A 17,618-nucleotide genomic window follows, 5' to 3' on the forward strand; every position below is an offset into this window, starting at 1 on the left:
TGCTGCTTCTCAGGTTTCGTTTCGCGGTCCTCTCTCACTTCTGCAGTTGTGGTCGCCTGTCCTTCATTCACACCTGGCTCTGGGATTAGATTGCAGCCCTACTCTTTTCTAATTTGCTGAAATAAAATGGGCAAAGAAGTCATTTGGCCAACACGGGTGTTTGGAAAAGACCACTCAGTTATCTTGCGCAGGATGCGGGCCAGCATCTGCCTATCTTGCGTCCTGCGCGCGCGCGCGCGCGGCCGGAAGGGCCCTGGATGCCAGCGCATCGGAGGGCAAGGCATTGGAGACTGGGATCCCCAGCCCTTTGCCACGCGGGGCATCCCTCGGTGGTGGCAGGAGGATGGCTTTTGTCCTCAGGGTGTCCGCTGGAAGCTGTGCTGAAGGACAAAGGCTGCCTAAACCGTCTTTTCCTTCTTCGCAATCTTGCATTCTGTGAGGTTTACTTTTTCTCTGCAGAGCTCCACGGCACGCCCTGTAATTTCAACTACTCACTTTCCTGCAGCGCTCAACCCTAAAGAATTAAAACTCTTCTTCAATAAGCCTCCGTGTTGTCTTTTCTGTACCTGCGGGGTGCTGTCTCCAGGCAGATTCCTCCCTCCCTCCCAGCAGGCTCTGTATATAGCAAGTGTTACAATTCCGATATGGAAAGAATCAGCATTCTATTGAGGGAGGGGGGGAAATATATGTGTTTGCCATTGCAATGTTTCAGTTATATGAAATGCTTGTTTGTGAGAATTTTAAAGTGATTTGACTTCTTGCCTGAATGAGGAGCTTACTGCACATTCCCCTAGGAGAAAAGAATGGCTTCATTCGTGCATCACAAAAATCCAGGATGATAAAACGTGCTCATTTCATGCATGAAGTAGGAAACAGATGGGCCCCTGAGCCAAAGAGCTGGTGTTTGTCAAATGGACAAAACAAGAACGAAGCCCGTTTCCCTTCCTCCATTAATATGGAGGGAATGAACTAGCAGTGGAGAATTTGTTGCAGCAAAAATAGAAATGAGACTTTTCTGATAAACAAGGAAAATAAGGAAACAATGAACAGGCTGGGAAACAACATACACAGGTCTGAAAGAGTTAAGCAATCTTGGTTATTCTTCAGCTGTTACTACTAAAAAACACTTGTAGCTAGTCTTGTCTTCACAAAGCTGATTACTCTCTGACTCCATAAGAATTCCCCTTTGCACCTGGCATTTCTTCTCCCCCTACACTCCCTTGTAGCACTCTTCATTTCAGAAAGAAGGTCACGGGCCGATAACTTCAGGGACACCAGACCCGGTTGCTGCCTGACGCCTGACGCCTGACGCCAGCTTTGGCCAGGAATTTGCGGAAGAAAAGGAATGCAAGACCTTCATTACTTTGAGCCTTATCACCTACCCCAGACCATGAGCCCCAGGCTATATAACCTTTCCCTATTCCCCAGGGAGGGGGGCACAGTCCTTGAGGCGGTAGCCTGCTGTGTTATCCCCTTTGCCAGGCAAAGATTAAAGCCATTTTTCTCATTCCTCCAAAACTGTCTCCATATTTCTTTTTGGCATCAGTGCACAGAGAGCCAAGATTTTGGCATCATGCATGCAACAATTTATTCAATGTATATATGGAATCTAGGCACTGTACTCTAGAAATGATAACAAGGGGAAAAAAGGTGTTTATTTTGGGGTTTTTAAAAATCATCCAAACTCCTTTTTAAATTACTCTTCCAGGCTATTATGCCCAAGCACTGTCTGTCCCTGGTTGTTAAGCTGGAGATCCTGTTTCTTTGTTTTTCTTTCTTTTTCTGTTCTTTCTTTGCCTTCTTCTCCCCCCACCACCACCACTCCTTCCCTCTCTTTTCTTCCTTCAGTCACTTTTTCACCTTTCCTTCCTTCCTTCCTTCCTTCCTTCCTTCCTTTCTTTCTTTCTTTCTTTCTTTCTCTCTTTCTTTCTTTCTCTCTTTCTTTCCTTATTTCTGGAAAACCTCAAGCCTGCACTATAGTATTCCATCTGTCAATACAAAATGTTGCTCTTGATCCAGAGGACTGTCCCTTGTCCATTCGGGCTGCTATGATAGAATACCATAGACTGGGAGAGCTTAAACAACAGACTTTTAGTTCTCATAGTTCTGGAAGCTGGGAATAGAGAGATCAGGGTGCCAGTGTGGGTGGTTTCTGGTGAGGGCCATCTTCTACATTGCAGAAGGAGGGGTGGGGGAGGAGGAAGGGGATGGGGAGACGAAGAGGCAGAAGGAGAAGGAAAACAGGAGGAGGAGAATGGGAGGTGGAAGATGAGGGGAAGAAAGCTCTTTCCTGTCTCTTTCAAAACGGCACCAATCCCATTCATGGGGGCTCTACTCTCATTCAACATATGAATTCAGGGGGAACACAAACATTCATTCCATGAGATTCTGGTTCTGATTTCCTGGCATTAACCAGCCTCTATGTGGGAGGATAGCAGTTTCCAAACCTTAGCACCTACATGGAAAGACAACTTCTTACCCAAACCCCTTCCAAGAAATGCTCATTTCCTATCCCACGCCAAGTTTTCTTCCAAGCCCTCCTATGCCGCAAGGAAGCCAAGAAACCTCACCAGGACCCAGTGCAAGGACCAGCTTTCCAGGGGCTGGCAGCAACCAGACGAGGTGAGGGGACTGTGGGTTGTACAAACTGCTGCATGGCCTGCAGGCCAAGGGCCATCCAGAGACAGCTTCATGGTCCAGTGACCTGGGCTGACACTAGAGCAGCCCTGAGAAGCACTCTGTGCTTGGTTCAGTGCTCTGTTGTGTCCATCTTGAAATTCTTAATAGTTTTTTGACAAGGCACCCACATTTTCATTTTCCTCTGGGCCCTGGAAATCATGTTGCTGGTTCCGCAAAATACCCAAATCATATCCTACCCAAACCTCAAGTCACAGATTTTCTATGCCAGATGCCTGGGATAAATACTTTTGCTACTGAAGGGGTTCCGGACATACCACCCCAAAATACGCCGCATTTGGCATATTGAGTATTTTGGGCTGAAGTCACTTGAAAAACAGCAAATGCCGGGAAAAACTTTCTCTGAACTCCCCTTATCTGCCTAAAAACAGTTTTTTCAAAATGAATTCAACTGCCATTAATTCCCTCCTGAGAGTTTCATCAGCAGAGGAAGATTGATTCATCACAGGAGAGGAGACTAGAAGTCAATGCCTCACCCAGACAGACTTCGTCACAAACTATTGATATCATATCTCCTGTCTAGTCTCCTAAGGGCCCAGTCATCTTTCCTAATATCATTTACTCTCCTCTAAGATGACTACTTCTCCCCTTTTCCTATTAATATGGTATATAAGGTCTCAAATCTCATTGCTTTTTGGGGTATTCACTTTTTTTCCCCTGCAATGCCCCCATGCACATAGTATGTAAAAATGAATAAATTTGTATAACTTTTCTCCTGTTACTCTGCTTGTTGTCAGTTTACTTCATAGACCCATCTATTGAACCCAAGAGGGTGGAAGGAAAGTCTTTTCTCCATAACATTACAAACGTGTTAACAGCTTCAATAACTACCACCAATGAGCCTTAACTGAGTTTTAAGAATAAAAGGCAGCTTGCAGTCAGAGAAGTCTGTGCCAACTAGATCTACAGGTGAAAGGAAAGAGGTGTTTGCTTTGAGTGTATCTCCTGTGCAAGATCAAGCTTCAGACCTCTTCTAATGGTGCTGGGGGTCAGGGTGAGACCAATCATTTATATACATTGGTCATTAAGTCTCTGGTATAATAAAATAATGGTTACAAAAACAGTTTGAATAAATGATCCAGAAGCACACAGTTGTTATTAAGGTGCCTTGTATTCAAAGACTATTTTTAAAAAATTGATTTGGAGATTGTGGAATTGAGTGAAATTTCATCTGCGGTACTTTCAGCTTTCTACTGCAGTAGAAATTTTAAGATATCTGACTGGTGTTTTTCCCTAGAAACTTACATTTAAACACAGAGCAATGCATCTTGATTTTGATAATATTTTTTTCCCTACACATCACATCATATGTATTATTCTCTCTTCAAAGTGAAATTCAATATCCAAAACCAAAAATATCTAGGTGTGGTTAGTGCAGAGCTTGGTACCACTGGCCTGAATTCCAGGTCCAGTTCCCCACCTCATCAGCTGTTTCACTTGAGACGTATTTTTTTCTGCCTTTTGTCACCCATCTGCAAAATGAAGTTAATTATAGTGTATACGTGGAAGGGATGTTATGAGCACTAAATTGAACTAAGTATTCATTAAGTGGTTACCTAGATCATAATGAGCTCTCCAGAAACGTTTGTTAAATCAACTATATATTTTTAAAGTAAACAGATAAAATAGTTAATACTGAGCATACCCAAAGCAGCTCAGGGGACATACAATCTCAAGATGTCCGATGGACCTCAGAGGACAGATTTGCAAGCAGGGGGCACTGCCTCAGCTCACAGGGCTTATTTATTCAACAAACACTTATTCATTCAACAAACACTGATTGTACCTATGCTATGTGCCAAGCTCTATGTTCCACCTTGGAGATTTAGAAGTGAAAGACACATCTCTTGCCCTGGTGATTACAGCTTAGTCCATGTTCTAGTGGGCAAGAGAAAGCCTTATGCTCCATATTTATGTGATGGAGCTGCCCATGGCTCAGAGGGAGCTCAGCTGAGGCAGCCCCGGCTGTGGCTGGGTCTCTTCTGAGAAGGAAAGGATGAAATGGAGCCAGGAGAACTTGAGCACTAAATATATGCCCACACCTCGCCATCTGCCTGACACACATTCACTCACAGCAATCCTATTAGGTAGGCATTGATATCCTCACTTTATAGATGAGGAAGTAGAGGGGCAGAGAAGGTAAATTATTAGCCCCAGGTAGGGAGCTAAGCACAGGCTATCTAAAGAGTGGCCCCCTGGCATCTCTCCTCCACTTTCTTCACACCCAAACCTTCTAAGGCAAATAGGATCCCATTTGGGCTTCTTCAAACTTATGTTTGTGTAGGTATCTTGAAAGCACCTTGCTAACTTCTCTGAATGCAGTGAGCCACTTTGTCTTTGTGGGTGTCATTAAGTTTCCTAGCCTGTTTGGATAATGCTCTGGATGAAAAAAAAAAAAGTTGCCAGGAAATGACCTCCACAACCGTGCTTCAAAAACTATGATGTGCATAGGAATCTGTTTAAAATGCAGATTTGGACTCAATACATTTGGGGTGGGGCCCAAGCGTCTGCATTTCTAATGGGCTCCCCAGGTATTCCTGTGCTGAAACAAGTGAGAAATGTGAATTCATACTTGCATATACAGGAATTAATTTAATAAGGAGTAAACTTGGGGACTGGTGACTTCAGTTAAAAACAAGACAGGCCCCAAATGGAGTCTCTTATGCTAAGCTCTCCATCACCAAACCAAGACTTGACTTATTTCCTAGAAATAACATCTTAAACGGGTCAATAGGAATCGCCTGATCAGCACTAGTTGTTAGGTAATCAGCCTCATAGACCCCTGCCATCCCCTTCAGGTAAGTAACCTTGGAGTAACACCTGCTTTCTTGCCTAGTGTATTTTCCTTGTTCCTGCTCCCTCTGGCTATAAAAGTCTTTCATTTTGTACAGCCCCTCTGAGCTCCTTTCTATTAGCTAGACTGGATGCTGCCCAATTCTAATCGATTTTTGCTCAAACTCTTTAAAATTTTAATATACCTCAGTTTATCCTTTAACGGTTCCATAACCTACGTTCTGATGGGTAAGTAGAGAACGATAATAGTATCTTACTCTTGGAGTTATTAGGAGACCACATGAGATCATACATATCAAACACTTAGCATATAGCTGTCACTTCAAATGGGTTTGTCTAGTCAGTATTAACAATAACAACAATATGAAGGACTAGTGTTTCTTTTGAAACTCATTCATTTCCTCCCTCCAGTTAAAAATCTGCCCTGCTGCTTCCAATGTAAGTACCTTAGTATACCTTAGTATGTTTTCAGTACTATTTTCTGTACTTCCGAAAGAACTGTTCGCATTTACTCTTGAATTCTGAAAGGAATTATCAACTTGGCCATTGGGGGGGAAAATGATAGGAAATAAATGATTGGAATGGCACTTGGAAGCTGCCATACCCCTCTGCTGAATAAGCACAAGTTTCCCATCCTTAGCTCTTTAGCTAAGGAAGAAATGTCCCCTTGCGTTTGTCTCCCATCCAGAAAAGATGGAGACACGGGATTAAAACGGGTTTTTATTACCTTCTTCATTTTTTTGCCCAGGTCCAGACTGGCAACTAAACAAAGACCCCTCTCCCGTTACAACAAAGGGTTTGAACAAAAATGCTCAACCTGACTCTATGAGCACAGCAGACGCGCCTTCGGATTGGTTGGGCTATTGTCCAATAGGAAAGAAGCGCCGGCATCTCCTATTTACATACATTCTTTGCGGACCAGGCAGAGCGGAGCGGGCTGTCCAATCCGATTCTAGAGATTTGGAGCCTTCATTTGAATATGGGGAAAATAAATAGTGATGTCCGCCGCCTCATTTGTGCCAGAGGCGCAGCCCAAGGAGAGCTCCTGGAAGGCGGTCAGGGAGGCTCAGAACGGCCAAAAGAATAAGCGCGGCCACAAGGAGAACTAATCCGTTTACGCCTATAAGGTGCTGTAGCAGGTGCTTCCCAACACAGATATCTCTTTCAAGGCCATGGGTATCATAAACTCGTGGATCAAGGACACCTTACAGCTCACGCTTCAGCGAGGCCTGCTGCCTGGCGCGCTACAAGCGCTCTTGTAGGTCCAGGGAGACACAGAGGGTTGCATACCTGCTGCAGCCCCATGAGCAGTGTGCTGTGCCAGAAAGTACCAAGAGTGTCAAGTACACCAGCTCCAAGTGAGGCGGGCCACTGTGCTCCAGAAAGCAAAGGCTCTTTTCACAGCCGCCTCCGTGCTTAGAAAAAGAGTGTGCCACCTGTTGTGGTCGTGAAGTGCTGTTCAGTTGGGATTATGGGAGAGATGGAGTGCGCTCCTGAAGTAAAGCTAAGCTTCTTTTCTTAATGGCGTATTCACCAAAAAGAGACCTGCTGTGTTAGTCTTGGTCCCAGCCAGAAGCCTGAGAGGGTGTAGCCCTGACGCTTGAGCCGTTGAACCCAGTCCAGGCCTTTCTGTCTGCATGTGGCGAGAGACCTGCGGGTGAGGGGCACGGATCACCTCCAAGAAGGCTTAATGCCAACCTCTCCCTCTACCCATACCCCCTCGTGGGTCAGGCCGCGGTGTGCTGGACATGACGCTGGGTGAGGCTCTGGGTGTTGTAACACAGACCAGGCAGCGACTTTTGGGGCCGTCCTTCCCGCGTTTGCAAGGCAAAGCATCATGAGTTTCTTGCTCGAAACATTTAAGCAGCACTGAGTTTGAGCAGCTCCTTATAAGCACTAACGCTATTCCTGTTTGAAATATCAAAACGGCAGGAGGACAGGTACTGGTCTAGACCCTCATACTCAGCTATAATCCTTCAAACTAGATTGGTATTCTTTTATCCGAAAAAAAGTGTATACTTTTTAAATATATACCTCATAAACGGTTTAAGAGCTTTTTTCTCCTCAGTCTTACTGAGGTGTAATTGACATACAGCATTGTACACGTTTAAGGAACTGGAAGTTTGTACCTTTTGACTGCCTTCATCCAATTCCCCATCCCCTCCCCACCCCTGCCTCTGGTAACCACAAATCTGATCTTTTTCTATGAGCTTGTTTGCTTGTTTTTGAAGTGTAATTGACCTAACAACACTATGTTAATTCCTGGTACACAACATGGTGATTCCATATTACTAAACATTTGAAAATGATCACCATGATAATCTAGTTGTCATCTGTCAGTATACAAACATATTATACAATTATTGACTGACTATATTCCCCATGCTGTACATTTCATATCTGTGACTCATTTATTTTGTAACTAAGAGCTTGTACCTCTTAATCTCCCTCACCTATTTCTCTCCTCCTCCAACCCTCCTTCTCCCTGGAAACCACCTATTTGTTCTCTGTATCTATGACTCTGTTTCTATTTGGTTATGTTTGTTCATTTGGTTTGTTTTTTATATACCACATATAAGTGAAATACAGTATTTGTCTTTATCTGTCTGACTTATTTCACTTAGCATAATACCCTGTAGGTCCATCCATGTTGTTGCAAATGGTAAGATTTCATTCTTTTTTATGGCTAATACTCCATTGTATATATAAACCACATCTTGTTTATCCATTCATCTACTGATGAGCACTTAGGTTGCCTCCATATCATGGCTGTTGTAAATAAGGCTGAAATGAAAATCAGGGTGTTTTTGAATTTATGTTTTTGTTTTCTTCGGTTAAATACCCAGAAGTGGAATTGCTGTATTACATGGCAGTTCTATTGATATTTAAAATTTTTTTGAGGAAACTCCATTCTGTTTTCCATAGTGGCTGCACCAATTTATATTCCTACCAAGAGTGTACGAGGGTTCCCTATTCTCCACAGCCTCATCAACACTTGTTATTTGTTGTCTTTTTGATAATAGCAATTCTGACAGCTTGAGGTGATATCTCATTGTGGTTTCAGTTTGCATATCCCTGATGATTAGTGATGTTGAGCATCTTTTCATGTGCCTGTTGGCCATCTTTATGTCTTCTTTGGAAAAACATCTATTCAGGTCCTCTGCCCATTTTTTTTTTCTTTTTTCTTTTTAATTTGTTGAAGTATAGTTGATTTACAGTGTTGTGTTAATTTCTGCTATACAGCAAAGTGATTCAGTTATACATATATATACATTCTTTTTCATATTCTTTTCCATTATGGGTTTATCACAGGATATTGAATATAGTTCCCTGTGCTATACAGTAAGACCTTGTTTTTTTTTTATTTAATTACTTAGTTTATTTCATTTTTGGCTGCGTTGGGTCTTTGTTGCTGCACATGGGCTTTCTCTAGTTGTGGCGAGCGGGGGCTACTCTTCATTGCGGTGCGTGGGCTTCTCATTGTGGTGGCTTCTCTTGTGGTGGAGCACAGGCTCTAGGCGCGCGGGCTTCAGTAGCTGTGGCTTACGGGCTCTAGAGCCCTCTGCCCATTTTTTAATTGGGTTGTTGGGGGGGATTATGTTGAGTTGTATGAGTTTTTTGTATACTTTGGATATTAATCCCTTGCAGATATATTGTTTACAAACATCTTCTCCCATTCAGTAGGCAGTCTTTTCATTTTGTTGATAGTTTCCTTCACTGTTCAAAAGCTTTTTAGTTTGATGTAGTCCCATTTGTTTATTTTTGCTTTTGTTGCCCTTGCCTGAGGAGACATATTCAAAAAAATACTGCTAAGACTGATGTCAAAGAGTGTACTGCCTGTGTTTTCTTCTAGATGTTTTATGGTGTCAGGTCTTAATCCATTTAAGTCTTTAATCCATTTTGAATTTAGTCTATGGTGTGAGATATCTTTTCTCCAATGTATATTCTTGCCTCCTTTGTCACAGATTAATTGCCCATATAATTGTGGGTTCATTTCTGGGCTCTCTATTCATTCAGTTCCATTGACCTATATGCCTGCTTTTGTGCCAGTACCATGCTGTTTTGATTACTGTAGCTTTGTACCATAAACTGAAGTCAGGGAGTATGATACCTCCAGCTTTGTTCTTTTTTTCAACAGGGCTTTGGATTCTCTGGGTCTTTTGACTTTCTATACAAATTTTAGAATTATTTATTCTAGTCCTGTGAAAAAAATGCCATTGGTATTTTGATAGGGATTGCATTGAATCTGCAGATTGCCTTGGGTAGTTTGGTCATTTTAACAATATTAATTCTTCCAATCCGTGAACACAGTATATCTTTCCATATGTTTGTGTCATCTTCAATTTCTTTCATCAGTGTTTTATAGTTTTCCAAGTACAGATCTTTTACCTCCTTGGTTAGATTTATTCCAGGTATTTTATTCTTTTTGAGGCAATTGTGAATGGGATTCTTTTAATTTCTTTTTCTGCTAGTTTGTTGTTAGTGTATAGAAATGCAACAGATTTCTATATGTTAATTTTGTGTCCTGCAACTTTACTGAATTCATTGATGAGTTCAAGTAATTTTTTGGTGGTGTCTTTAGGATTTTCTATGTATAGTATCATGTCATCTGCAAACAGTGACATTTTTACTTCTTCCTTTATAATTTGGACTCCTTTCATTTGTTTTTCTCATCTGATTGCTGTCACTAGGACTTCCAATACTATGTTGAATAAAAAAGGTGAGAGTGGACATCCTTGTCTTGTTCCTGATCTTACAAGAAATGCTTTCAGCTTTTCACTGCTGAGTATGATGTTTGTTAGCTGTGAGCTTGTGGCCTTTATTCTGTTGAGGTATGTTCCCTCTATACCTACACTTTATTGGGAGTTTTTATCATAAATGGATGCTGACTTTTGTCAAAAGCTTTTTCTGCATCTATTGAGATGATCATATGATTTTTATTCTTCAGTTTGTTAATATGGTGTATCACATTGATTGATCTGCAGATATTGAAGCAACCTTTCATTTCTGGGATAAATCCCACTTGATCATAGTGTATGATCTTTTTAATGTCTTGTTGAATTCAGTTTGTTAATATTTTGTTGGGAATTTTTGCATCTATGTTCATCAGTGATATTGGCCTGTAATTTTCTTTTGTTGTGATATCTTTGGTTTTAGTGTCAGGGTGATGCTGGTCTCATAGAATGAGTTCAGAAGCATTTCTTACTCTGTAATTTTTTGGGATAGTTTGAAAAGGATAGGTGCTAACTCTTCTCTAAATGTTTGGTAGAATTCACCTGTGAAAATGTCTGGTCCTGGGCTTTTGTTTGTTGGGAGGCTTTGTTTGTTTTTTTACTTATCCAGTTTCAATCCTGGTGATTGGTCTATTCATATTTTCTATTTCTTCCTGACTCAGCCTTGGAAGATTGTGTATTTCTAGAAATTCATCCATTTCTTCTAGGTTTTTCATTTTATTGGTGTATAATTGTTCACAGTAATCTTTTATGATCCTTTGTAATTCGGTGATGTCTTGTAACTTCTCCTTTACGCTCCTTTTAAGAAGCTTTTCAATAAAACAAACGTAGCACTTTAAAAAAAAATTCAGTTAACCATATGCAAAATACATGACACATTTAGTAACAACTAAGGTATGCAAGGCCTTACTGGGCCCATGCTGTTCTCACTCTAAAAAATATCTCATAGTGCTGGTGACTCCCAAACCATGAAGAACACCTTCAGAGAACAACCCAGTCTCCAAGAGGCAAAATGCTATGTGAGATTTGGATTCACAGCTGTGTTCCCTCAGGTGGACAATGGCCGTCTGACTCCTCCCTCAGGGACTCACACACATCATTTCCAGGGCCTGCCACTAATAATCAATATTTAACCTCCTATACAGTAAATACTGTTTTGCATTTGTAATTTCTTATTAAAAGGACAGTTTTTTCCCCTCCAAAATACTTTCTTTACTCCGTAATAATTAACAAATTTGACTTGAAATTTCTGGTATGAAAAAGGAGTCTCCTAGATACATTTCAGATTGTATACCTGCAAAATTCCTCCAGTTCCTTCCAGGTCCTTAGCTTAAGCATTTACCTTGGTTATTTCAGATCCAGAGAATGATTCCATTGTGCTGAGTCCTAGTTCTCCTTGCCTCTATGTATTCTCAAGTATTTGGTTAACTGCCCTAGTTTAACTTTCAACTTAACAGAACATGTATTTCTTTGTTGTAACAATATGATAGACATGGTTTCTGTATACAATTTCTCTGTTTTTTCAATCATAAAATCTCAATAGCAGGGACTCTGTATCACCTTGCCTCTTCCTTAACAGATTCCCCTCCTAGGAGATGGCCAAATCAAGCCCAGTCTGCACCTGAGGCTGTGTGTACAACCTCTGCTGGACTGTTCAGCAAATAGAGGCAGCCTTTTTTTAACTTCAAGATAATTCTGTGTGCCAAAGGAGTCAACAATACTGAGAAATTGATATTTTGCATTATTTGCAGAAAATTTTATTTTTTAAAGAATTGTATTTGCAAATTATTGTAAAATCTTCATTTTGCTTCTTTTATTTTTGGTACTAAGCAGTGCTTTTGCCTACTGCTAGCACTATCACATTCTCTGCTGGAGACAGTTTTCATTTATTAGACCTATGGTTTAAGCTCATTAAGGTAAAGAATCACGTGAATCTGTAAGACTACTTTCATGTGGCTAGAAGTTTTCATTAAGATACTGACTCCCAATCTACTTTGGTAGGAGGCTGAGGGCTTGGACCCAGTCAGCAGGTTCCCATTTCAAAGTGGAGGACTGAATTTTGCAGTTTTTAATATGAATCAGATATCTACTGAGAAAATTAAAGGTGTGGACTTGTTGATGACAGATCGCTGTTTAATTTTTTTTTAATAGATTTATTTTACTTATTTATTTACTTATTTATTCTTTGGCTGCGTTGGGTCTTCGCTGCTGCATGCAGGCTCCCTCCTGTTGTGGTGAGCGGGGTGCCACTCCTCGCTGAGGTGCACGGGCCTCACCCTGCGGTGTCCTCTCCAGTTGTGGAGCATGGGCTCAAGGCGCGGGCTTCAGCAGCTGTCACATAGGCTTCAGTAGTTGTGGCTCACGGGCTCTAGAGCACAGGCTCAGTAGTTGTGGTGCACGGGCTGAGTTACTCCGCGGCATGTGGGATCCTCCCGGACCAGGGTCCGAACCCTTGTCCCCGGCACTGGCAGGCGGATTCCCAACCACTGCGCCACCAGGGAAGCCCCACTGTTTAATTTCTGTATTACAACTAGGAAGGCAAAGAAATGAGTTGAACTGCTGTGACAAAATTCCCATTTCGAGGTATTTATTTTTGTTAATACTGTTTCAGAGCTCGTATCTATAAAAGAGAACAAAGGAAAAGAAATGACGCTGCACACTGCTATCATTGTAACCATACATGCCCATGGATGCACAAACTAATTGAGGCAGAAAGGAGGGAGAGGGAGGGAGGGCGGGACCACTATCCATCTCTTTAAATGAGGCAGGTGTCACTTAGGTTTTATTTTCGGTTTTACATATACCTATCAAAACTTATTTATGTTTAAACAATTGTGTACTGTCCAGATGATTTTTAAACACTGACTTCTGGTCACCTACAAGTGTTTTTAAATTTCAATATCCTTTTTTGTAGAGAAAGGAGATAGATAAAACAGTGTAAAAAATATATATCTTACATTAGGATGAAATTCTAAGGCAGAAGTTGAATGGAGATATGAGTTCAAGGTGAAAAAATTATCTAAAATCGCTGTGTTAACGAGTAATTTAATAGTGTATTTCATGAGTTGCTATGGTTATGGTATCGAATTGCTATTTCAGGATACCTTTAAAAGATTGATGTGAGACCATTTTGTTTTGTAAAATGTCCTACCTTGGGGTTTGCATCCTTGCAACTATTTGAACTAGCCATAAAATATTTTGGACGCCAACTTTAAAACGTGTGGGGTTTTAGAAATTCTTTTAGAGTGGACCCACGTAAGAAAAGGAATGGGGCGGGGAGGGGGGTGCCGATGGGCTTCCAGCAGCCCTGGCTGAGGACACTCGGTGGGGGTGGCGACGTTTCCTCCCCAGCTCCGCCCGCCCAGCCGGACCAGGCATGCAACCCGCTTCCTTTGGAGATGATTCACAAAAACACGATTATTAGCCTTTAACTGAACGTCTGTTCAACCTAATTCTCAAAACGGCTAAAGGAAGTGATTATTTGAAATCTCCTTCTTACAAAAATGAGAAAAAACAAGGCAAGAAAAAAGGTAGGCGATGTCTTCTTCAGAGTGAAGACTTTTCATGCCAAAGAGCTTTCCCTTGAACTAAGATGACACTTTCCAAATGAATGCCATGAATTCAGAGAAAAAGGTAAGTTCTGCGTCACTAGTGCGTCACAGAAAATAACGTGGCTGAAGTGTGAAAACTACATTTGCTTCGAAAAACGTTATTTTTCTCTTAAATTGCCCTCCTCCCCACCCCCGCTTAAAGCTACCTGCAGCAGGGGTCGGCTTTTTACATCCGGCTCCTGCGCAAGGAGCGCTGCGTTCCACCACGCTTCCGTTTTCCTTTCGGTTGTCAAATATCCTGCGATTGAAGGATGCAGACATGCAAACATCCTCCCGGAAATGTTCATTGCCTTAGGATAAAGGTGTCTGGTCTAGGCGGGGATGCAGCGTCAGGCGCCACCGCCAGAGCTGCGCGACAACCCCCAGGGCCTCACCAAGTGCGTCCTTCGGGTTCACCCATCAGGGACACGGAGGTGGAGAGACTGGCACGAAGTCCCACTGGGGGCAGGTGACCTGCGTTCCTCACCCACAGGTTCACACCACACGAACACAAAACTAGACATGGAGTCCATGCCCGCAAGCCCCGGAAATGGCACTCTCCACACACTAAGGACACTTGAGTTCAGGGTTCCTACTTTGTTTAGTGAAGCGTCAATAACCTTGAGCGAAGGCGAGGGTGGACACCCGGTCTCTGATTGCCTCCCACATTGTTATTTTGGGTCGCCAGTCCATACCCGACCTCCGTAAGCAGCAGATATTCTCCCATTCCGCTCCCATACACACGCGCACACACGTCTACAGGGAGCAGGGAGAACAAGAACGTCCTCTCAGTAACCAAGGAACCGCTAAGGAGCACACATCGGATGCGTTTACATAACAACCCTTCACGTGTTCGAAACCCTTTCTCGATCTTGTGGGTGGCTCTGAAAAGAGCCTTTGGGTTCCCGGGAGCCGGGGCGTGCCTCACTTGGAGCTGGTATACTTCGTGACGGCTTTGGTACCTTCGGACACGGCGTGTTTGGCTAGCTCACCGGGAAGAAGCAGGCGCACGGCCGTCTGCACCTCCCGGGACGTGATGGTAGACCGCTTGTTGTAGTGCGCCAAACGAGAGGCCTCACTAGCAATGCGCTCGAAGATGTCGTTGACGAACGAGTTCATGATACCCATAGCCTTAGAAGAAATACCGGTGTCCGGGTGCACCTGCTTTAACACCTTGTACACGTAGATGGAATAACTTTCCTTCCGACTGCGCTTACGCTTTTTGCCATCCTTTTTCTGCGCCTTCGTGACGGCCTTCTTAGAACCCTTCTTGGGTGCCGGAGCTGATTTTGACGGATCAGGCATTACGGCAGATCTTTCCAAACAGAAAAACCGATACCCCTCCAGCAACTCAACTTATACGTCCTGTATTCAAATGAGGAATGAAGAGCTTCTAGTTTCTGATAGGATCAAGGGCAGCGCAACGTCATCACTGGAAAAGGCGCATGCAAATTAGGGGATGGCGGCTTCCCTTTCTGATTGGGCACCATCGCTACCCAATCGGGAGGCGCCGGCTCCACTACCTCAAGACCATATATAAGGACTCACTGAGGATTATAGCTTCGTTGCCTGGGGTTCTGTTTCTTGGCTTTCTTTTTTCTCTGCGCGTGATTGGGAGATGTCCGGCCGAGGCAAACAGGGAGGCAAGGCGCGCGCGAAAGCGAAGTCGCGCTCGTCGCGCGCGGGCCTGCAGTTTCCTGTCGGCCGAGTGCACCGACTGCTCCGGAAAGGTAACTATTCTGAGCGTGTGGGTGCTGGTGCGCCTGTGTATCTAGCAGCCGTGCTGGAGTACCTGACGGCTGAGATCCTGGAGCTGGCGGGCAACGCGGCGCGGGACAACAAGAAGACTCGCATTATCCCGCGCCACCTGCAGTTGGCTATCCGCAACGACGAAGAGCTCAACAAGCTGTTGGGCCGCGTGACCATCGCGCAGGGCGGCGTCCTGCCCAACATCCAGGCCGTGTTGCTGCCCAAGAAGACGGAGAGCCACCACAAGGCCAAGGGCAAGTGAGGCCGCGGAGGCAGGCCGGAAACGGCCGTGCGCCCCGGGGGCCCCGTGACACCAAAGGCTCTTTTCAGAGCCACCCATATCTTCTAGAAAAGAGCCGCACTGGTCGAGGGCTGTGTCCTTTTGAGCGCGTTCCTGTGCGAACCTGCGCAAGGCAGGGCTCGCGGGAAACCGACCCCGGGGCATGATTGGGGTGCGCCTAGGGGCACAGTGGGCTCGTGTTAATTTTTTGCGGGGAATGCCGTCTGACACGCGGCCGTTTTGAGTTTTGCCACCACCAAGCTCATGGGGTTTCAATCCCACTCATCCTGAAGGTGTCTTTGTTATCACTGGTGACAAGCTACTTTGGTTCCGGAAAGTGTCATCACTGAGATTTAGACACCAAATACGTAGTTTTTATATCCCAGGGAAAATCTGGTAGATTGATCTGGTATTGAAAGTGTTTAATCTTGAAAGAAACTTTACCATTTGAGGTTCTGATAGGTAAACATTTCCATTTTAAAATGTATGAATGCATGACTTAGTTTTTTAGAGAACATGCGATCAGAATTGTATAATGTACTGGGAATTCTAAGGTCTTGGGAAGGGTTTGTCAGCATTTGAAAATGTCAAATTATATTTCGAAAGTAGGTGTAAGTTTTTAAAGGAAATCTCATGGTAAATAGAATAATTATTTAAAAGAATTTAAATTGTTAAATTTGGGTTGGTCAAACGTTAATCAGAGATCCCCTTAAACTGATCGCTAAAGTCAATAAAATAATTTGTACCTTGAGTTTGATGAGGAAAATTACGTTTGTGAATATAGTAAATTTAAAGTGAACATTGTTAGGACCAGATTAAGTAATATATATGTGGATATTTCAGAAGATGACTTCATGAATTCCACATTCTGTTATAAATAGGGGTTGTAGTGTCCCAGAGATGCTTCTGCAAAATCAACTGAGAAATGAGAATGTTAATGGCACCTACTTCATGGGGTGAAGGGATTAAATGAGTTAATCTATACTAATCCCCTTGTTTAAAAATCCCTAGCGCAATATAAGAGCTCAGTAAATGTTGTCTATTCCTGCTGTCATTATCCTTAGTGATTCCATTAATTTTTTTATTATAACAATAAATACAGGCCAGTAAAATAATTTAGGAATATTATACAATAAATAGTTATCTTACTAAAATTACATGTACTCAAATCAGGGCTCCCTAGACACTATCTGGAGCTAACCACGTATCTGCTAGTCTTTAGAAAATATCCTAGCACTGAGACTGTTCGCACCAAAAATTGATAGGAACTATCAATGTGGATGGAAAAAACACCAGACTGCCCTGCAGTGTAGGTAGAGATAGCAGGACCCACATTACCCAGTGGGACCCATTTCAGTGAAACAAATTGCAAGGAATTAAGGAAGAGATTATAGAGCCTTCTGGAGAGGTATACATTATGTTTCCAGTGACAGCCTTCAATTCTAGCTTAAATTTGATTTTTGCATTGATATTCATGTAGGTCATTGTATATCTTCAACCCCTTCAGCGGTATTTAAGAAAGAAAGGTTTCTCAGGAGCAGGGAGCTTGGGTTTTCCAAATATCATCATGGAGCTCCAGATTTTCAATTCCTCAAGTGGAATGTTAAGATGGAGGCATGAAGACCTCCCTGGTGGCACAGTGGTTAAGAATCCGCCTGCCAATGCAGGGGACACGGGTTCAAGCCCGGGTCCGGGAAGATCCCACATGCCGTGGGACAACTAAGCCCGTGTGCTACAACCACTGAGCCTGCGTGCTGCAACTACTGAAGCCCGTGC

The 17,618-nt window shown here is 43.1% G+C and overlaps 2 protein-coding genes across 3 annotated transcripts; one reads left to right on the forward strand and one right to left on the reverse strand.

Annotated features, from left to right (window-relative positions):
- Positions 1 to 12,128: 12,128 nt before the first annotated feature.
- LOC133091148 (histone H2B type 3-B) lies at positions 12,129 to 15,128 on the reverse strand. Of its 2 annotated transcripts, none has more exons than XM_061190106.1 (2): positions 13,981 to 15,128; positions 12,129 to 12,753 (listed from the first exon to the last, which is right to left on the reverse strand). In XM_061190106.1, the coding sequence occupies exon 1, from the start codon at positions 15,116 to 15,118 to the stop codon at positions 14,738 to 14,740; it is 381 nt and encodes a 126-aa protein (XP_061046089.1). In that variant the 5' UTR covers positions 15,119 to 15,128; the 3' UTR covers positions 12,129 to 12,753; positions 13,981 to 14,737. The 2 variants fall into 2 exon arrangements, with proteins under 2 accessions (XP_061046089.1, XP_061046090.1); XM_061190107.1 differs by lacking the exon at positions 12,129 to 12,753 and adding an exon at positions 12,765 to 12,843.
- A 263-nt stretch (positions 15,129 to 15,391) lies between these two features.
- On the forward strand, positions 15,392 to 16,621 carry LOC133090224 (histone H2A type 3). Its single transcript, XM_061188556.1, has one exon. It carries the CDS (start codon positions 15,432 to 15,434, stop codon positions 15,822 to 15,824), a length of 393 nt encoding a protein of 130 aa, XP_061044539.1. The 5' UTR covers positions 15,392 to 15,431; the 3' UTR covers positions 15,825 to 16,621.
- Positions 16,622 to 17,618: the final 997 nt, after the last annotated feature.

The sequence above is a fragment of the Eubalaena glacialis genome, chromosome 4 (genome assembly GCF_028564815.1).
Source record: "Eubalaena glacialis isolate mEubGla1 chromosome 4, mEubGla1.1.hap2.+ XY, whole genome shotgun sequence".
NCBI classification, from domain to species: domain Eukaryota; kingdom Metazoa; phylum Chordata; class Mammalia; order Artiodactyla; family Balaenidae; genus Eubalaena; species Eubalaena glacialis.

Excerpts from the sequence above, each read along its gene's own strand:
- LOC133091148 (XM_061190106.1), bottom strand. The coding sequence starts at position 15,118 with ATGCCTGATCCGTCAAAATCAGCTCCGGCACCCAAGAAGGGTTCTAAG.
- LOC133090224 (XM_061188556.1), top strand. The coding sequence starts at position 15,432 with ATGTCCGGCCGAGGCAAACAGGGAGGCAAGGCGCGCGCGAAAGCGAAG.